Raw genomic sequence first — 21,552 nt, forward strand, 5'->3', positions numbered from 1 at the left:
AATCAGCAAGCCCGTAGAATTAGAGCTGCCTAGGTCGCAACTTGTGTACCCTTCTGTCCTGCTCCGTTGTCTGTTATTTCGTGAAGATGCACTTTTAGTGTTTGTAAGGTTTATAAGGCATTTTGATAGGCTTATCTGCAGGCAGGAATCCTCTTTGCTGTTTTGTTAAGCTAGAACCGGAAAAGTTGATAGTGGAGAATAGGAGCAGACGCATATGTCCCAGCAGGCTTTGCATATGAGAAAATAACAAGTGTGAGATAAATTAGGCGAAATGATGAAATTGCGTAGTTGAAACAACATGTTTTTTTTTTTAGCAGAATGGGCATGTAGGTGAAGGTTGACATGATCACAGACTATAGTGCGAAGTAAATGAAGTGACCATGAGCGAGCTTAGTTTCCTTATCAAACGGTACATATAACAGTCTGTATTTAATGTTCGTTGTTGAAGTGGAGGGTTAAATAACGTGTGCAATCTATCGCACAAATGTGTTTTTCTCATGTTCAGTGCTAGTAGTTATACTTATGAGTGAATCATGATTTTAGATGTAATGTTTTAATGCGGAGTTGCAGAACGTACAGACGTAGTAATTGTTTGTAGCCTATGTGGCTAGATAGAGAACAGGGCGAGGTAACATGAATGTAGAAACTGTAGGAGAATTTTGAGACTCCCCATGAGTGTGATGACGTCACATGTTAAAGTTTTTTTGTTAAAGGGTATTCCTGTCAATGTTGATCAGACTGTTTCCTCCAAACTCTCAATGCTTCATGATAAAAATTATATACACTCATATATCACATGTATAACTATATACTAATATAATCAATATGTAATCCAGTAACTCTATATCAGTAGTTGCAGCAAAGCTTATGGAAACGCAAGAAACCACAGTATCCACTGTAGAAAAAAGGCAAACGCAGAAGGCTTAAAAAAACCATACTTACTCAGCAGAAAATTAGTGCCAACTAGATATGCTAGAAAAGTAATACTTTACAGTGATCCATGTGTAACCTGAATAAAGTAAAAAAGGTACAGGAGGCTATAACTCTGTGAACTTGTATGTATAATGGAAAAATACAGAAAGTAATGACGTGTATGCATAGTGAAAAAGTACAGAGTAAGGGAAAATTGGAAAAATACAGACAGCAATGACGTGGCGTATGCGTAAGTGGGAAAGTACAAAGTAAGGGAAAATTGGGGTACCTGTCCACTGATGAAGATTAATTAAGAACATCAATAGACTAATTAAAGACATCAATAGAACTAAAAATCAGTTCAGTTGGGGCACCTGTCCACTATGATAAGAATAATTACTGATACATTAAGAACATCATAAGGACCGAAAATCATCTTTATGCCAAAAAGGTCAAGTTAACCCACGAACAGGAAAGTGAAACTCCTTACTGTGCCAGAAAAGACCAGATGGCTGATATTTTTAGAAATGTGTTAAAGGGGGGTTGTGGGCACAAATTGTGTATAAAATGTATGCAAAACTGACAATCGAGGTTCAATTCCCCTGAATTGATCCGGCTTTGTGCACCTGTGCAATAAAGTCTAAACTTTCTGAAGAGCTTGCTGCTGTTGTGTCTTTTCCCTCCTGAAATTGTTTTCTACAGATTGGCGATTGGCGTGGAACTCTGTCGTTTCCTAGACACGACATTTGGGGGCTCGTCCGGGATACGAAAAAGGTACCATCCTTTCGTAAAACCAACCCGGACACTAACACCGAAAATTGAGTGAAAGAAAAGCAGCGAGCTCTTCAGAAACGTGCGCTACGAACCGTGAGTGAATTGAGTGCGGTATAAGAACAGGACAATATATGTTTGTGTGTTGCAAAATGTGCTGAAACTAGGATAAGTGTTTAAATGCATTGTGGCTGCTGAAGGTTTTCGCTGTTGCTGTTGTTTGTTGCAAAATGTGCTGGTTTTCACTGTTGCTGTTGTTTTGTTGCAAAATGTGCTGTAACTAGGAATAATATTTGAATATATTTTTGCTGCTGAAGGTTTACACTGTTGCTGTTGTTTTAAAAAAAGAGGTGCCAGAGACTTGGGAGGAGAGAAACCCAAGAAAGGCCACCTGCAATAGCTCTGGTAAACGCGTGTTTAGGAAAAACACTGTCCTCTGAGGTATAAAGTAAGAAAAAAGTATTGTTGGTAAGGTAAAATATTGTTCAACTGTGTTTATGCTTAGATTAGATGCTTGTGCTTGCGCAGAACTAACGTTGTATTAAGGGGAAAAAATTGTGATTTATGTGTAGGTGCAACTATAAAGGAAAATAAGTAAAAAAACCGTGAAGTGTGTAGAAAGTATAAAAAAGGGGAAAATAAAGGTTAAATATATAATAAAATCTTCAAATAGGGAAATAGGATAAAAGTATTAAAATAACCATAAAATAATGGAAAAAGGAGAGAAAACGCCGGTTGAAATAATCACGGGAAAATATCCTGAATGTAAAAAGGAGATAGAACATATATCAGGAAAATGGAAAAAAAGGACTAAAAGAATGGCGACAAAATGGCCTAAAGAGGGCACGTTTGATGTAGAAATATGCGATCAGATGGGAGGGGTAATAGCAAATTATAGAACAGGAGACAAGTCAGAAAAAAGAAAGCGAAAAAGAGAACAGGAAAAAAGAATTTTAGGATGGTTTAGGTCCGCTTCCCTAGAAAAATATGTAGGAATGAGTGGGGGTCGCAGTGAAGAAATGACCCCCCCTCCGTATACCCCGCAGTCATCAGGACATGCGGAAATAAAAGAGAAGGGCGTGTACCCAATAGGCCCGGTAACATCTGCAGTAACAGTGTGTCCAGTAGTAAAAGGACAGGTTCAGATACAAGGGTGGGTAGAACATGAGGAAAGTGAGGAACAGCTCGAGATAGAGAGAGCGCGGCTCGAGGAAGAAAAGGGAAAAATAGAAAAAAGGGTAACAGAGCTAAGGAGAGAATACAAGGAAGTGGAGGAGTTAGAAGAGCTGTTAAAGAAAAATATAACCAGTATGATGAATACCATAGCGTTAATAAAAGGCAAAGGAGATAAGAGACACTGAGAAAAAACAGCAAACGTCTAAAATATGCCAAAAGCCTGAACAGGTGGGGCCAAAAAGGGACGGGGAAACACATAAAAAATGCAAAACTGCGGGGTGGGGAAATTTTAAATGGGAAAAGCTCCCGTATAACAAGTGGGAAGAGCTGAAGAAAAAAATTACCAAGAGAACAGATTCCGAGATAAACATAAGACAAGTTTAACAAAAGGCACTACAAGTAAAAGCAAATCCCCCAAGCAGAGTATGAATTAGAAAACAATGAAGGGGAGGAGGAATTCTCCCCAGCAGAAAAAAGTGAGGCGAGCGACAATGAGGAATGCCAGACAAACAATAGCGAGGCAGAAGAGTCAGACGGGGGAAGAGGGGCCTGCACAGGTGGGAGGAGATTTAGCTGGGCGATATCAAAACAGAAGAGAGAGACCGCCAACCCGGCGTAACCCAGCAGCAGAAGGATATAGCCATAATGCTAGTATACCCAATACTATAGCACCATTGTTGATTAAGGAAGGGGGTGTACCCCGATACATTCCCTGGTCCACCCAAGATATGCATAATGTAATAACCAATCTCCCTGATTTGCAGAATGGAGCAAGCCACTGGATCAGGGTGCTGGAGGAGGAGACGACAGGCCGGATCCTGGCTGTGGGGGACCTGAAGGCTCTCCTGGGAAAGGTTGTGGGGATGGAAACAATGCTGGACATATTTGAGCAGGCTGGCTTTGACAGAAACCATGCGCAGTCTCCAGCAGTGGACGGTGGGCCGTTTGATAACGTGCGTGGGGTTGTTTGGACTGCTCTGCGAGCCCTGTATCCCACACGACGGACATACGAACTTAACGGGACCGCTGTTAAAAGACAATGAACCACCGGCGACATACATCCACATGCAGTTGCGCAGGTGGAGATTGTTAACTAAAAGGGACGTACGGGCAGATCCCATAATGACCACCCTCTTCCGCAAAGCCATCCAGGAGGGGATGTCACCGGAAGTGGGGCGCCGCCTCGATGAGGTGGTGGGACTGAACACCATGACACACAGAGAGTTTGTGGATCACGTGGTGCACGCTGTGGACAGGCAGCGGAAAGAAGGGAAAAAGCTGGAAGATCAAACAAAAGACATTCAAAGGAAGCTACTGCAGTTGCAGCTGGAGGAGCTGAGAGCCAAAGAAAAAAGGCGAGAGAAATAACGGAGCTGAGAGCAAAGAAAAGAGGCGGAAAAGTGGCATCTGTGAAAATACAGTATATGGACAATGAATTCTTTAACTTCGAAGCCACCCCCCGCCTGAACCATGGAGCAGCCGGATGGTGCCCCAGCCGACGGTGGTCTACGACTTCTCCGGCATCCCTCACCCAGTGGCCATGCAAGGTAATATGAAAGGGGGGGCACCCAACCGGGTGGGTATCAAAGGGGGGAGGGCCAGGGAATGGTGGTCAAAATAATCAGTGGAAGGGGCAGTTGAATCAGAATAACAACATGCAAAATAGAAATTGGAACCAACAGAGTTTTCCTAATCAACAGAGACAGGGCCCCATATTTTGCTATGGATGTGGTCAGGAGGGGCACATAAAAAGATGGTGTCCAAACACCCAAGGGATGTACCCAGGTAACCAGGGGACCTGGGTACCTAATCAGCCTCAGCAATCGCAGGGTTACCCCAACTTGGCCCCACCTCCCCAGGCTAGGCCCCCATATCAGAGTATGGAACCTGTAAATTACCAAGGTGCCCAATAGGGGTGCCCAGAGAACCCAGGCAGAGTAGGGCAGCATGTAATGATAACAAACGGGCCAGAACAAGAGCCTATAATAAATGTACAAATCGGAGAAAAAATTGTCCCTATGATGATAGATACTGGAGCAACATGTACATGCATTAAGAAAGAATATGCTTTACATCTGCCACTGTCGGGAGAAGTTATTCAAACAGTAGGGTTCTCTGGGAAAACAATGTTAAGCCCGACCACAAAACCGGCATTAATAAAAATAGGCGCAAAAGAAGCAAAATTAGAGGCCGTAATAGGGGATATTAAGCACAAGTAAAAGACCAAGTGTGGCTACCGTGGGAAGAGAAATCTCAAAAGGTGGGTGTCTAGCAACTATGTTGATGACTCTATTACTATGTCCAGATACAAAAGAACAGTGCATAAGGGGGGCAAAGGGGGGACACAAGGTGTCCAGGAAGAAGCTGCAGCTCTGCTCTCAGAAGACGGGGAGAGCGGAGGGACTGCGGGCGCTGACACCAGCCCAGGGAGCAACAGCACCAACAGTGCCCCTACGGGTCCAGTGCGAGAATCGCAGGCCGGCTTTCCAGTGGAGTGACGCGCAGACCGCGTACTCTGGATTGGAAGATATACCAGGAACCTACCACCTATGAGGACTGCAGCAACACATCGTGCTACGAATCAACGTGTTAAGAAATTGTGTTTAATAACTTTGTTGGGTCATTTAGAATAATATATACAGCTTTGATATGTATAATCAATTTTTTGCGACTAGAGAGAGTGTTGGAGGAACCATGGGAACAACGTTACATTGAGGAATCTGATACATTTGGATGCTGCTATGGCAGCAGGGGATGCGCAGGCACCCAACATAATATACATGGGGTAGTGCACACCCGACACTGACTGACGCTGAGAATAAGAATACAGCGAGGGGTGTTTTTCGGGGCCATGAGGTTTGACCCCGAAAGGGGGGAATGTAGGAGAATTTTGAGACTCCCCATGAGTGTGATGACGTCACATGTTAAAGTTTTTTTGTTAAAGGGTATTCCTGTCAATGTTGATCAGACTGTTTCCTCCAAACTCTCAATGCTTCATGATAAAAATTATATACACTCATATATCACATGTATAACTATATACTAATATAATCAATATGTAATCCAGTAACTCTATATCAGTAGTTGCAGCAAAGCTTATGGAAACGCAAGAAACCACAGTATCCACTGTAGAAAAAAGGCAAACGCAGAAGGCTTAAAAAAACCATACTTACTCAGCAGAAAATTAGTGCCAACTAGATATGCTAGAAAAGTAATACTTTACAGTGATCCATGTGTAACCTGAATAAAGTAAAAAAGGTACAGGAGGCTATAACTCTGTGAACTTGTATGTATAATGGAAAAATACAGAAAGTAATGACGTGTATGCATAGTGAAAAGTACAGAGTAAGGGAAAATTGGAAAAATACAGACAGCAATGACGTGGCGTATGCGTAAGTGGGAAAGTACAAAGTAAGGGAAAATTGGGGTACCTGTCCACTGATGAAGATTAATTAAGAACATCAATAGACTAATTAAAGACATCAATAGAACTAAAAATCAGTTCAGTTGGGGCACCTGTCCACTATGATAAGAATAATTACTGATACATTAAGAACATCATAAGGACCGAAAATCATCTTTATGCCAAAAAGGTCAAGTTAACCCACGAACAGGAAAGTGAAACTCCTTACTGTGCCAGAAAAGACCAGATGGCTGATATTTTTAGAAATGTGTTAAAGGGGGGTTGTGGGCACAAATTGTGTATAAAATGTATGCAAAACTGACAATCGAGGTTCAATTCCCCTGAATTGATCCGGCTTTGTGCACCTGTGCAATAAAGTCTAAACTTTCTGAAGAGCTTGCTGCTGTTGTGTCTTTTCCCTCCTGAAATTGTTTTCTACAGATTGGCGATTGGCGTGGAACTCTGTCGTTTCCTAGACACGACAAAACGTGGCGTTTGCTGATATGAAGGTTTTGTACGGTAGCCAAGTGAAGAAATATAGTTAGTGGAAATGGCACAGTGGTGAACTGGTGTAACTTTTTAATAAAAGGAATACATTTGCGTCATGAAATGCATATGGGTGGCCGTGAGTGAGTTTTGGTAAAGCAAATGTAAGCGTAAGAAAATGTTAGTGTAAAAGAGGAAATGATCTGCCTGAGGGCGAGTCGGGATTCAAGCTTTCAACCGGAGGTTTACCAGCCCGTGACTTCGTTAGTGCAGCACCATGCCGTAGCTATGCAGTGAGTGAAATATCATTAGCAAACCTGCCGGTGGTTTTAAAAAAGAACACAGGCCAGTAAGCACAGAAGAGCTCCCGTTGAATCCATATGGCTTAGCAATATTGTAGCCGGTTAATAACTGAACGTACAGACGGTAAGTCATAATGCATATGGCTTAGCAATATTGTAGCCGGTTAATAACTGAACGGTGAACGGCGGGTAGATATGGTGCAAAAGCAATAATTGATAAGTAGTAGACAATAATTTGTGAGGGTCGAAGCAGGTTAAGGAAACGTGTTCCTAGCTGGGTTTTAACCGAAGACCCCATGTTCCCAAGACTGTAACCTTGCCCACTAGGCCACGGGCAGACTAGCTGTTTAGACTGCGGAGTTGCAGAACATACATACGTAGTTGTTTGTAGCCTATGTGGCTAGATAGAAAACAGGGCGAGGTAACATGAATGTACAAACGTGGCGTTTGCTGATAAGAAGGTTTTGTACGGTAGCCAAGTGAAGAAATATAGTTCGTAGAAATGGCACAGCGGTGAACTGGTGTAACTTTTAATAAAAGGAATACATTTGCCGTCATGAAATGCATATGGGTGGCCGTGAGTGAGTTTTGGTAAAGGAAATATAACCGTAAGAAAACGTTTGTATAAAAGAGGAAATGGTCTGCCTGAGGGCGAGTCGTGATTCAAGCCTTAAACCGGAGGTTTACCAGTCTGTGACTTCGTTAGTGCAGCACCATGCCATAGCTATGCAATGCGTGAAATATCATTAGCAAACCTGCCGTGGTTTTAAAGATCACAGGCCAGTAAACACAGATTAGCTCCCGTTGAATCCATATGGCTTAGCAATATTGTAGCTGGTTAATAACTGAACGGTGAACGGCAGGTAGATATGGTGCAAAAGCAATAATTGATAAGTAGTAGACAATTATTAGTGAGGGTTGAAGCAGGTTAAAGAAACGTGTTCCAAGCTGGGCTTGAACCTACGACCCCGTGTTCTCGAGACTGTAACCTTGCCCACTAGGCCACAGGCGGACTAGCTATTTACCCTGCAAATGTTTCAGAGTAGAAAGGTATCGGTATTTTGCGTGTGTATGCGCGTTTTTGATTGGGTCGTGTAGGTGAAGATTTGGCTGGTGTCAGTGAAATGTCCAATGGGGAGACATGTTGTTAGTGGGAAAGGCGGCAGGAAAAATAAGAATGAGAAGAAGAAAGAGAAGAAGAAGGAGAAAACGCAAAATCCCCTTAGTTTGGGGCTTTATTGTGTGGACATGTGAAGTTGTTTATGAGTTCTGTTTGTTGAAATGGGGTCAGAATGTACAGAATTTAATGTTTTTAAGGGCTGAGTGTCTGTGGCTGTTGTGGTTATTTCTGTGGGGAACCCTGAAAAGTGCCAAACTCTCGGTGCTGTATAGGTATGGGGGCATGCCCCCGCCAAGGCGTAACTTGGCGGGATGGCATACCTGCCATCCCAATTTAACAGCCATGAAAATGCATTATATTACAAATATAATACAAATATAATACTGCATGCCTACAGTGCAAAAATAGACTGGGCAGAAGGCCTGATTCACACAGGCAACATCCAGGGGAGGAAAGCAGTCGATAGCTAAATTTATATAATGCTGGGATAACTTGACAAAAAATCTCAGCTACAGTAATACCAGTGTGTGTGTGTGAGTTGTATGTGACTCATTTTGGTAGCATCTACCACACCCATTTCGCTGATAATCTGGGATTACACGGAGCATAATTAAAAGCACCAAATCAGAACGTAAACATTTTTAAACAGAAACGGACCGGGACATAACATTATATTTGAATGCAGCAAGTTGCCGGTATAAGGACTGTATGGCAGGCAATTGTACGCACCCAGCAAACTACGGATAATCACGTTTTATCACACTGCTATCAACTGACGGAGTTTATAACCACCGCTCTTGCTCCAGGGGATTTAGAAATGTTCAAAACTTTCAGAGTGAATTTATTCAGCAGACGAAACGTTCGAACGTAAGAGAACGGTGTGCTTGTTGCAGAGGCAACGTCATTGCAGGTATCCATATAGCGCTGAAACGTACACCGGATTTACCGCCATCGAGATATACAAGTAGCCTAATCCAACAATTGGGCTCAGTGAAGTCATGAGCGTATAGACATTATTAAATAAAAAATCAATTTGGAACGTATTTTCTTTCCACTGCGCAAACTCACAAAAACTTTCATAAATTGACATAACCTGAAGCCGGTCGGTGCATGAAACTGAAGATTGATGGGATAACCTATAGCGACGTCCTTGACGCAGTCCACAATGCATTGCGCGAATTGACGCATGGCGATTGGACTGGAGTTCTTATTTAGCTCTGTGGTTAAACACTATTATAGTAAGTGGTGGTGCTCGTCTGGAAATACGCGTCCAGATTTGCTTTGCCGGCGATAGGAACACAGCGAGGAAAACCCGGTTGCGTTTATAGTGAAAACGTATGTTATTTTAGATAAATGCACAGCGGCTTCGCCTTGTCCGTGGTCTACGCTAAGCTGGAAAAGTGATGTTTTAGGACGACTGAACTTGCTTTAAACCTTTAAAACTTTGATCCGGCGTGCACCGATACAATACATCGATACGTTTTAGCTGAATTCGCTGGATGCAACGTGCGTTTCGGAAGGACGATTAAACACGTATCAAAGACTCAGCCTAACCTTGTTGTGGTAAGTTTTTTTTCCCCCACATGAGCTCTCAAGTGTAAAACAGTATCGCTGTGGTGAATCTGTATCTCAAAAAACGTTCTTCCGTAATATCCAACTAGGATAACATGATTACATGGCAAAAATAATAAAGCAACAGGTATTTCATTCTGGAATCCGCCGAGTTGCGCAGTACTTTTGTAAAAAAAAAAAAATAATAAAATAAATGCTAATATCGTAGCCCATACATTTTAGCCATACGGTTATATTAAATGGGTCTTTATAACGCATTTAAGGTTGTAAAGTAATTTGATATGCCTAAGGAACGCATCATTCAGTAGTCATGCGCAACCTTTAAACACAACGCCAGGTCGTTTGTTTTTTACTGCGTATCAAGACTGACAGAATTTACATACAGGCCTATTTAGCGACGTTTATTAGGCTAGCCCAGCTGGTCTGAAGGCATCTGTTGAGTTACTCGTGATTCCTGTCTGTTTAATTATGAAACCATCTTTCAGGTCTTTCTGGTCCGCAAAAATGAACTTCTTCCTGGAGACGCTGCAGCTCGTGTACCTTTCAGTCTACTTCATACTGGAGGCGTGCTTCAGGTTCTTCGTCCGCGCGAGGCGGAAGAACGTGACCGGCGAAGTGGTGCTGATCACGGGCGCGGGCAGCGGCATCGGGCGGCTGTTGGCGCTGGAATTTGCCGGGCTGGGGGTGTCGTTAGTCCTGTGGGACATTAACCAAGAGGGCAACAAAGAGACCGCCCGTCTCGCGAGGGAAAAGGGGGCCGCCAGAGTCCACACATACCTGTGCGATTGCAGCGACAAGGCGGAGGTGTACAGAGTGGCCGATCAGGTAACGACGTGATTTGTCACCTGCCTCAACTCTCCCCAGGTGCGACGGAAGCATCGGTTGCTGCGGGAGAGGTGGATTTTGAATTGTGATGCATTGTTCTTCTTGATCCATTCACTATATTCACACTAAATATACATGTATGTGTTAAATACACCTAATACTTAATACATGCACCAACTTCACATTTAGTTCAGCGTGTTAAATAGTTTTTAAGTGTGCACTATGACTGCTGGAAAGTAATGGTGAGTGATGTTTCGTTAGCTCCAGTGAAGGGTGGAGCCACAGGGAGCAGCTAGTCACAGACTACCTTGAACCAATCAGAAAAGCAGCCCTCCGCTGCAGAACGCAGTGGTTCATGTTGATGCCTGCAGGCTCGTTCCGTCTATTTTGGGTTTGAGGAAGGCTCAGGGTTGTCTGGCTCAGCGATTTATCCCTAGACGTCAGGGATTTAAAAAAAAATACATGGGGGTTTTTCAGTAAAATGTACAAACACTGCCTGTGCAAAGCAGATGCTACAGCTTGGGTGTGCATCAGCAGGACTTGTGAGAGTCCCACCACAGCATGCATAGAGGCCGTGAGTGAAAATGGTGGCCATGGCTGGTTTCCTGTAAAGATGACTTTCCTGGCGGTAAAGGGAGTTTCTGGAGTGCGTTTGGCCAAAACTTAAGTGGCCAAAGCAGCTTCCATGTCTGTATTTCACTTTGATTGACAGTCAGGATTTCTCTTTGAATCGGTTGAGTGATATGATGTCGTACCACCTACAGACAGATACTGGAGGCCAGGGAAATAAAGTGTGTGTGTGTATATGCAGGCTCACACGGGTGTCCTGGAACACTACATCGATTTCACATGAACCCTAAAAGCGTGTTTTAAGCTGTTGAAACCGGTCGAGGTGCATGGATGAAGAGGGGTTATTGGCATTTTGAAAGGCCTGTGATGTGAAGGAAGCTCTGGCTTGTTTTGCCAGCGTTGTCCTTGGGAACACCCTTCACTGAACCAGGGCAATATCAACAGAGCACTCCCCGGCCTGCAACCTGACTCCTGACCTTGCCCCAGGCCTTTCTGATAGCTATTCAGCAAGCACTGTTGGGGTTTTCTGTTTTTGTCTTATTTTTATTTCTTCTGAATAGACTGGAATAGTGGAATTTTACACTGGCATGATTTACATGTGTATGGGAATGGTATTTTTGCTGTAAAATGTTGGCTCCAAGTTAGATTGGTAGCAAAATTTTTACTTTGACGTTGGTGAATTTTTTTCATTTGGCTGGATTTGAACTGGCTCTCCCTGCTTGGTTTTTGGTGAAACGGGTTTGGCACTCGCAGAGATTGGGTTTTGGTTTAATGGTTTTCGCCACTGGCCATGTTTAACTCCCTACTCTGCTCGTTTGGTTTTAGGTGAAGCAGGACGTCGGGGACGTGAGCATTCTCATTAACAACGCTGGCATCGTGACCGGCAGGAAGTTCTTGGACGCTCCGGATTCTCTCATTGAGAAAACCATAGAAGTGAACACCATGTCCCATTTCTGGGTAAGTCCCAGGATTCTTACCCCACGGGTTTTGGAAATGTGTGTGGAACACAAATTGATCATATGCATGTTTGTTACAACATCATACATTATTTTACATTCTTTAGCCTGGGTGCCACACACTCCGAGGTTTAGCAGTGGTACCTAACAGGAGATTTTCACACTTACCAGCCCAGTTACCCATCCTCTGCACCGCCCTTTGGATTGTTGAGTTTCTGGGGTCTTGTGTGGATGTAATAAAATATGTAATATTTGCTTGTTAGGATCTTTGTTATTGAGAGCATGATGATTTGCTGCCATGGCCTTGTTAGGTCTGATGGTATTTGGTTATGGAAAAGCAGGGCTCAAATATCACTCTTAATCCTGAAATAAACGTGGTGTTAGAGGTGCACAAAAACCCATTTTCACGAAACAAAACAAAAACAAAAAACAGGAATTCTCGGGAACCGAGCCTACCTGTTACCAGCCTGTCATTATGATTTATTCATGTGGGGTTTTGAATGAACTTTTAGTTCTTGAGGTACAAAACACTGCCCGTACATGAAGCTTTATGAGAATTTTCAATGTAGGTTTAAAAAAAACAAAACAAACTGCCAAATGGCAGTTGCCCTGAGTGTGTTTCCCTGCGAGCGCGTGTTGCTCTTATTTTATGCATAGACCGCAGTGTCTGGCAGCGTCTCGGCCTGGTTGTTCGAGCGCCTGCCCCTCCTTGTGTACCCGTTGCCTCTGGTCATTTGCACCCGTTTCTGATGCCGTTGCCACCTGACTGAGATCGAGCTGAATTTATTATCTCCCCCCCCCCCCCCCAGACATACAAGGCCTTCCTTCCCACCATGATTGCGAACAACCACGGCCACCTGATCAGCATCGCCAGCTCCGCCGGGCTCATCGGCGTCAAGGGGCTCGCAGGTAACCACACCTGCGCCAGTCCTCTTCCGCGCTTTGGGTTGTGCTCACACACACACACACACACACACAAACGCATGCACACCCTGTTTATACAAGTGTGTCCATCGCTTTGTGTAGATCTCTCTCTCTCTCACACTGTCTCTCTATTGGTCTCCCTCCCTCTCTCTGTCTCTCTCTGGAAGTGCACCACACTGGAGCCTGGCCTGTTTACTCGATGCTTCTCTCTCTCTCTCCTCAGATTACTGTGCCAGTAAGTTTGCAGCCATTGGATTTGCGGAGTCTGTGGCTCTGGAGCTCTTGTCCACTGGAAAGGACGGGGTTAAGACCACCATCGTCTGCCCGTACTTCGTGAACACGGGCATGTTCGACGGCTGCAGGACTAAGTAAGTGAACTGTAACGAACTGGTATTCAGCCTGTTTTATGACTGGCTGAAAACTGCGGCGTGCCCTGCGTCTTCGCTGGCCTGACCCTGGACTCTGAGCGTTTGTCCAGAGCTGTGCTAGCCCTAGCTGATGCATTTCATTATGTCCTCAAACCCATTCTCTCCAGGAAGCGGTATGTCCTCAGCCTCCCTCTGGCACCAGGGTGCTCGCCTTTGTTGTGGGTTTGTGTCCTGACTGCTGCTCTCTGTTGTGATGCTGAAGACTCGGAATGTCTCTTTCTTTAACCCTTTCAGTTTTCCCAGGCACTCTGTATTAGAGAGCCTGCTGAAAGTACGATGGTGACTTCAAACTCCTTTTATAAAAGCTGAAGAGTCACCGTGTCTGCAGATGCGCATCCTCAGCGCTCCTAGCAGTCTGTCTGTCTGGCACCTTCCGGTGGAAGCAGATTGTGAGAGACGAGCCCCGCTCTCGCTGGGTCGATCTAATTTCACACCGCCGCCGTTTTTGGGTTGGTCCCTGGGCGGGTGTGGAGGAGCTGGGGTGGGGGGGGGGGGGAATGCGGTTTTGCCCTCGTGTGAGGCAGCGACCCCCGAGGGCTCGACCTTTGGAGACGCTGCGGTGAGTGGTGGGGGTCCTTTGTTAGGGGAAAGAGGACTGGCTCGGGATAAGATCATGTGATTGGGGGGGGCGGGTATTTTGGGTTTCTGAATTCCTCTGGGGCATGTAGGGGTGGGAGGAGGTCAGGGCACAGGAATTTCAGGAGCCCCCCTTTCCACCGGGTTGTAGGAACTAAAAGCGGGCAGAACTACTCTCAGCTGTTCCTGAAGCGTGTATGTGTTTGCTTTCCCCAATTATTTTGCTTCTCCAATTATGGCCTTTTTCTTTCCCCCCCCCAATTGTGTTATTTTTTTTTTTTTTTTTTCTTCCTCCCTCCCTCCCTCCCTCCCTCCCTTCCCCCTCCCATTTCCACACGCTGTTTAGCTGAGTGGTCTATGCCCAGTTCAGCTGAACACCTTTTTGTTACGGGTTGCTGACTCTGAACGTCGTCCTCTGAGCAGATACTGTTCCAGGCTTGCACCTCGTCTTTGGCTTTTTGTTTTTTCTTTTCCCCCTTTTCTTTTCTTTCTCATGGATGGACATGTGATGAAAAGCAGCTTTGTGGATCTGGCTTGTAACACTCATTTCGCCAGCTGCAGATCCTCCACCAGGGGGAGCTGTTGGCACTCACGGTCTGTCCTCGTTTCCCTCTTGCTGTCCAGGTGGCCCAATGTGCTTCCCATCCTGGACCCGGACTACGTAGCGAAGAGGATTGTGGATGCCGTTCTGACCAACCAGGCCTACCTCCTCCTCCCCAGAAGCCTCTACTTCCTGATGTGCTTGAAAAAGTGAGTTTTTATTCTCTTTTCTTAACCTACACCTTTCATCTTTGCTGTGAAACCCTGTCAAAGGTCAAAGTGAAGTAAGTTCAGCTTGGTATAGTGCCACAGGAGGTTAAGCGTTTGGGACTTTGGAACAGTGTTGGCCAGTATACTGGTCGAGTGACCAATAGCAGCCCTCCAGAGGGGGTCTGTGGTGTGCTTGGGCCCTCCCAAAGGAGGGGGGGGGGTGGAGGACTACAGCAGTTTGAGGGATCGGACACAACAGCCACCGAGTGCCTGGACCGTATCCTGCACCTGCCCAAAACCGCCCCTGTGCTGTATGTGCACTGCAGTTACACTCATGAGCAAGATACTTTTGACCGTGTAGTGTATGTGGACACCTGACATCCTACAAAATTATGGGCATTAATATGGAGTTGGTCCACCCTTTGCTGCTATAAGAACCTCCACTCTTCTGGGAAGGCTTTATACTAGATGTTGGGGCATTGCTGCAGAGATTTGCTTCTGTTCAGCCAGAAGAGCATTAGTGAGGTCGAGCACTGATTGGACGATTAGGCCTGGCTCACAGTTGGCTTTCCAACTGATCCCAAAGGTGTTGGATGGGGTTGAGGTCAGGGCTCTGTGCGGGTCAGTCAAGTTCTTCCACACTGTTCTCGACAACCATTTGTATATGGACCTTGCTGTGTGCATGGGGAATTGTCATGCTGATACAAGAAACTACTGGGAAAGCACAGAATCTTCTAGAATGTAATTGTATGCTATAGCATTAAGGTTGTCCTTCGCTGGAATTAAGGGACCTAGCCCAAATCATGGGGGGGGGTGTGTCCAGACCAAGGTGTGTCCAGATACTTTTGGTAATGCAGTGAGCCTAACCAGGGGGCTATTTGACAATGCAGGAGTTGTACTGTGTTTGTTTGTAACCAGAGATGAGAGGGGGGGAAAATGCAAATGTTTTGGCAGCATTATCCAGATGAGTTAAGCGTTCTGCACATCCTGTGGCTGATCCTGCAGTCAGCCTCTGCTTGTCCTCACGTGCTCTGCGTTTGAACCCCATTAACACCCCCCCCCCCCCCCGCCATCTCACCTTGGGGTCATGGGGGGTGGGGGACTGAGGAGGAAAGGCGCTTCTTGTAACAGCCAGAATCTGACGGTTGAGTGCATGGCTGGAAGTGGAAAGCCTGGGGGTCAAATTAAAAGTCCTGCCAGGTGTTTCTGCCACCCATGAATCAGCTGAGCTGATTTTGTTTAATTAGTTCTACATCCTGGCTGAAGAATTGCGCTAATTTAGCGAATCCGGGTGACCGGAACAAAATACTGGGGAGGACTTGCTTTCTAATCCTAAATTTACCACCTCTGTTCACAGCTCTGATTTGGAGCTCGAGTCAGCAGGTCTGTTGTCGTGGAAACAGGCAGTTGGGGTTGTAGGGAACAGATGTGTGGAGGAGCAATTGGGAGCATAGTGCAAGAAATAAAATTTTAAAAAAATAAAATTAATTGATTTGTAGAATGCGGAGAGCTACAGTGCGTACAGCTAACTCTGAGCTGGTTCTGTTCCTGTAGTACCTTGGATTGGAGGCAGGGGGTGCTGGTGGGAAATTACCTGGGTGCGTTTGAGAGCCTAGCTGACAGTGACAAGCAGCACTGAGTCGCTATGGAAATGGACTGATGACCTCATACTGGCTGAGCGCGGGCACTGCCACAGGAAGCGCGTGTCTGAGCGAGAGACTCTTACTCTGCATGTGCCTGTCCGTTTCTCTGCTAGAGCAGCTGTGTCTGCAGACTCTGTGATTTTGAACAGCATGACACATTTTGCTGGTGGTTGGGTTGCACTAGGGTGTGTTGTGAACTTGATGGGGGGAGGGATTAATAATGTTTTGTATGTTTTGCAAATAAATTTGAGTTGCCTCTCTGTCACTGTCTTGCTGGTGAATTGTAAAGTTGTATCACTTGACACTGATCGACAGGGTAGAGAGACCGATCGTAAGATTACTGCAGTTATTTTGAATACATTTTTCCCCATCTAGCTTACGTTTACCACAATATAAGCAAGATTCTGGTGTCTTTCTGTCTGTGACATCCATAGTGATGAAGAGCAGGACCAGCTGTGTTGTGGTCTTTGATTGGTTTACAGCGCATGGATACGCACCCAATCACCCAAACGCTAGCATCGGAAACGCAGACGGTCAGATCTCCAGAGCTCTCGGGAGCTGATGGGAGGTGTGTTCTGGAGGGAGTTTTACTCCAGAGAGCTGGTCAAGCTTTTCTACAGCAAAAACAATAAATGGACGACAAAATTTATTTTTCTCCGTCTACCTCTAACTGCATGTCCGTGTGACACAAGCAGCATCTGAAAGGCACGTGTTGGAGCTGGTGAAATACTAGCTGTAGGAACTGGCCTGTTTCCATGGGAACTGGCCTGTTTCCACGGGTCCCGGCCTGTTTCAGAGTTCAGGCCAGTCCTGCCTGCCTTTGCTCTGAGTGCAGACTGTAGAGTCCCTTTGTTTCACTGTCAGAAGTGATTTACCGGTGAAGCAGCCACAACATCTGTGGCTGTTATACTTTCATTCTGAAATCACCATGTTTTTACTTTTTTTTTATTTTTTATTTTTATTTTGCACACAGAGTTGATCAGATGTGGATTCAATTTTCGAGCCTTGGATTAAGAGGGTGCAGGGCACCCTAGGAGAAACATTTGTCAAAGGGTAAAAAATTAACAATGGCAGTTTTAATTAGCGTTTGTAGCAGTTTCAGCCATTTCACAAGTGGTTATAAAGACAGAATGAGGCACCCAGCCCATAATGGTATTTTTAACGAGATCTATAAACTAACAAAGTGGCTGCAAAGTCGAGTCGACATTCGTTTTTATGAGACCATGTCTCAGTCACATGGTGCAATCAACTCAAAACTGCAAAACCAGCCCTGTCTGGGCCAGAGGGGAGGTGGGTGCCTGGGAGGTGGGGTAAACCAGTTAGAAATAAGAGGCATGGCAGCTCGGTAGTTTAAAATTATCTATAGGCAAAACGGACTTCAACAAACCATTTTGTGGATCTTAATTTAAGTTAGTATAGTTTCTAATTTATTAAATATACAATGATTCACTTCACTATCCAACTTTCCAACTTCACTATCACTCGATACGGTGCCATCGCTGACGGACGAAACTGGGTTGCCACGGCGATGGTCCCTTCCGCAGCAGCAGCGTCCTCAGTGTCAGAGGTGCAGTGACTGAAGTGTTCTGGGTTCTGTGACCATCTGCTATGAGTGTCCAGAGCCTGGGCTCCCTGTTGAGCGGTGTGCAGTCGCTACTCTAACGGGTTCAGCTGCTCAATAAGCGGATTCCTTTCATCACAGAATTAGTGCTCTATGCCGTTGCATCCTTTGGGTATTTTTTATAACCTACTGCACAAGTCCAGTCCTGGTTTTTTTTTTTTTTTTTTTTTGTTCAGACTAGTACTCAATGGTGTAGTTTTGCCAACTGCTGTAAGCAATGGTGGTTCCCTTTTTTTATTGCACTGGCGTGAGTTTTGTTTTTATCATTTATTTTTATTTAATTTTTTGCAAAGTCCTGAAATGGATCAGCCCTCTTCTACGCCCTTTTCCGTAACCACTGGCACACAGACTTGCATGAGCTTTCCAGAGCTGTAAATCTGGGTTACATTTACACTCTTTGCTCATCGCTGTTTATCTTGTATATAGAGTAATAAAAACTATACGCGACATTGCCATTTGAAACGGTAATGCCGTTTCTTTTTCCCCCTCAACAAAGGTGTTAATATCCTTTAAGATCATTTCTTGGCATAAATAAATTTCATTGTCGGCACCTTCATCAAACGATTCACTGCGCCTGCGTTTTCTAGTATACATGTGGAGGATCCTTAATTCAGTTTGTGCTGGGGGTACGTTTTCTCTTTGGAGACCACGCCAATCTTCAGATAATACACGTGTCCGTTGTGTGTGGGTGGTGATTTGATAAGCAAGTATATGGCCCTGATTGAGTGTGTGCATCTGGCTTTGAAACCCAGAATGGTCTTTATTGTAAATGCAAATTCCGCCCTTTTTGTTCAGTGCTTTCATCCCACACTGCTGCCGAATCAGGCCTGGGCAGAGCTGCTCTTTCTTCAGGCTGTGCACTGTGCTGATGTCTGAATGCATCCTCCTTAACTGCTTTTTTATGCCTCCGCGACTGCACTGCCATCGGGGTGTCATGTTTTCGGGTTGTCCGTCCGTCCGTCCGTCCTGATTCTCGTGAACGCGATATCTCCGGAACTCTTTGAGGGAATTTCTTCAAATTTGGCACAAACGTCCACTTCGACTCAAGGATGAACTGATTAGATTTTAGTGGTCAAAGGTCAAGGTCTCTGAAATCCTGTTCCCCTGGAAATGGTGTATAAACGTCTACAGTATCCTGCAAGTAGCTGTTCAGCCAACAGTCTTTGTCCTTGCTTTACTGGTAGAACCATTGACTGTTGAAACAATGGTGGAAGGAATCGCATGTTTTGCTAGTTTCTATGGTGCTTGAGCAGCGCACAAACCGGCGGTAGTTTGTGTTGCTGTGGCTACGTGTTTCCATGACTACACTGGCAAGTGTTCCGCCCGAGAACAGTCAAAGCGATCGTTGCCCTGCACTCACTCTACGGTGTTCTCTCCACAGCATTGTGCCGGCAAAATTAAACGTCATGCTGGGCGTTTACTTCGGCGCGTGCAATTTCATGGACGCCTTCAAAGGACGAGCGAAGAAGGACCAGTAAGCCGCGAAAAAAGATCTGCTACGGGGATCGCGAATCGTCGCGTCACGTTGCAAATTTAAATATGCGTGCCTGATTTTAAATGTAGATCATACAAGTCTACCTCTAGAAGTAATGTCATAATACAGTGGTTGTAATAGAAGGTAGAAATGTTTGAATTTTAGGAAATTCATTTTGTTGTGGTGTGACTTTATTTATCAGTTTATTTTGTGTTCTTTTGGTCATTGTAGACTAGAAACATAAGAAACAAGGTCCCCAAATGACCAATAGTCCTACCAAGTCTTTCTGTCGTATAACTAGGCATTTTTCACGCAAAAAAAGTTTTTTTTTTTAATGTCAACTAAATCAAATAAGTTTAATATCACAGCATTTGTTTTTTTTTTTTGTTTGGTGGGGAGTCTTTGTGTGTGACTTCTTAAAATGATTATTTTGATTGCATTCCTCCTTAGCTAAGGTACCGACACAAGGGGAACTTTTTTAATGAATCGAAACCCTAATATCTGTGGTGTCAGTCACTCACACACATGGATTTACTCGCCTTCTGTTTAAACATGTAGTTAATAATGTTTGTTAATATTATGGGATTTTTAAAAACCACACATGTTTTGGAGGAGAGTGACATTCTATCCAACAAGTGTTTGTATATGGTAGACGGTCATTAATATATTTCAATTCTGTTCCAAAGTTAAAATGCTTTCTTATCCTTTAAAGTTCAAACACATTTTCTTTTATTGTTTGCATTTATGGCCAGGTCTATTTCAGCATCGTCTCCATACACCAGCACTTGCACATGGAATGTCATTCTGCTTCAGAACGTTTGGGGGTGGAAAAAAAACAAACAAAACAAAACGATGAAGAATGAAAGTTTTTCCACACTTGATTTGTTTCCGCAGTGCCTCTTGTGTTACACGGTGGTTAGAGGGGGTCAAGGTGGTGACTGTGCTGTTATTGCCACTGTCTGTTCTGAGAAGTGATCTATGTAATGGCCCACTGTAAGTGGAATGACTGTAGTTAAGTGACTGAAGTGTCTATCGTGGCATACTGACTAACAATGTGAAGACGATTCAGAATTGGTTTGCTTTTGAATCTTGAAGGTTTACAGTTTTTCACACTGGGCGGAAAAAAACAGTCCAGCAAGTTGATCACTGGTTGACTTTTTAAAAAAAGAAGTAGTTTTAACGAAATAATTCATTACTGATTACAGCCTCAACAAATGTCCATTTATGCTTTTATGAAGAAAAATAATGGAAAAGGTTGTACGTTGTACTCGTTTGTGTGTATGCTTGTTTTGTCCAAAACGGAAAAAATAAAATTGGTTATTTGAATGAATTAGTTGGTTTTCAATGATATGGTTTGTACAAAAAAGCTAGTCAAAGGGAGTTCTGGAAAAGTATCTGCAGTAGTAAAATTGTATACCAGCTATATGATGCTGTGAACATTTTGATGGGTTTCCTTTTAATGCCCACCTTAAGTACCAACCTTTGCGAGGCAAGATTGTTCTTGAGGGGGCCAACAGCACCCCCTGCTGGATTCAAATAAAGGTGCACCACTAAAGCCCTGTGTGTACAGCAGGCCACATCTCAGACCTGCGCACAGTATTTGCTGTTTTTTTTTTTTTTTTTTAGTGTTTGTGCTCTTTTATAATCAATGATTTTTGTGTTTAATTCAAGTCATGGATTTGCTAGTGTCTGTACACTTTGTTTACAAGGCCTTCATTATGGTGCTGATAAAGGAATGCTCAAAAATCTGCAGACTCTGCAGCCCTCTGGGACCAGTGTCAAACCTGCAGTCCTGTGTATTGTAGACCAGCAGGGGGAGACAGAGTACATTCCACTTTACTAGCAGGGTTCAGACCGCTTGGCCCTCTTTCAAGCTGGTTTTCCTTATAAATGTGTAATGGCAATCATGTCTGATGAGCAGGTAATTGTGGCATTTATCATTTTTATATTTTAGGAATTCACGTGTGTCCTATGAAAAAATCAATCTCACATTTAAGGACTTTTAAAAAGTTGTATATTAATGTCAAAGATGTATATAATACA

The 21,552-nt window shown here is 44.2% G+C and overlaps 1 protein-coding gene and 1 long non-coding RNA gene across 4 annotated transcripts; both read left to right on the forward strand.

The window, feature by feature from the left end:
• The first annotated feature begins 641 nt into the window (after positions 1 to 641).
• Positions 642 to 6,655, forward strand: LOC135260488 (uncharacterized). Of its 2 annotated transcripts, none has more exons than XR_010331592.1 (2): positions 642 to 2,131; positions 5,165 to 6,655. It is a non-coding gene; the product is annotated as an uncharacterized LOC135260488 (long non-coding RNA). The 2 variants fall into 2 exon arrangements; XR_010331593.1 differs by having other exon boundaries at positions 642 to 2,124.
• Positions 6,656 to 9,391: 2,736 nt separating this feature from the next.
• LOC135260485 (epidermal retinol dehydrogenase 2-like) lies at positions 9,392 to 20,825 on the forward strand. 2 transcript variants are annotated; one of them, XM_064345731.1, is made up of 7 exons: positions 9,392 to 9,733; positions 10,228 to 10,567; positions 11,963 to 12,094; positions 12,903 to 13,002; positions 13,241 to 13,385; positions 14,646 to 14,771; positions 19,417 to 20,825. In XM_064345731.1, exons 2-7 carry the CDS (start codon positions 10,247 to 10,249, stop codon positions 19,511 to 19,513), a joined length of 921 nt encoding a protein of 306 aa, XP_064201801.1. In that variant the 5' UTR covers positions 9,392 to 9,733; positions 10,228 to 10,246; the 3' UTR covers positions 19,514 to 20,825. The 2 variants fall into 2 exon arrangements, with proteins under 2 accessions (XP_064201801.1, XP_064201802.1); XM_064345732.1 differs by lacking the exon at positions 19,417 to 20,825 and adding an exon at positions 16,326 to 16,676.
• The last annotated feature ends 727 nt before the right edge of the window (positions 20,826 to 21,552 follow it).

The sequence above is a fragment of the Anguilla rostrata genome, chromosome 8 (assembly GCF_018555375.3).
Source record: "Anguilla rostrata isolate EN2019 chromosome 8, ASM1855537v3, whole genome shotgun sequence".
NCBI classification, from domain to species: domain Eukaryota; kingdom Metazoa; phylum Chordata; class Actinopteri; order Anguilliformes; family Anguillidae; genus Anguilla; species Anguilla rostrata.

What these genes read in the sequence shown, in the direction of transcription:
- LOC135260485 (XM_064345731.1), top strand. Translation starts at nt 10,247, where the DNA reads ATGAACTTCTTCCTGGAGACGCTGCAGCTCGTGTACCTTTCAGTCTAC. An exon ending in CGGCGTCAAGGGGCTCGCAG is followed by an intron (nt 13,003 to 13,240) that starts GTAACCACACCT and finishes CTCTCTCCTCAG; the next exon opens with ATTACTGTGCCAGTAAGTTT. An exon ending in TTCCTGATGTGCTTGAAAAA is followed by an intron (nt 14,772 to 19,416) that starts GTGAGTTTTTAT and finishes TTCTCTCCACAG; the next exon opens with CATTGTGCCGGCAAAATTAA.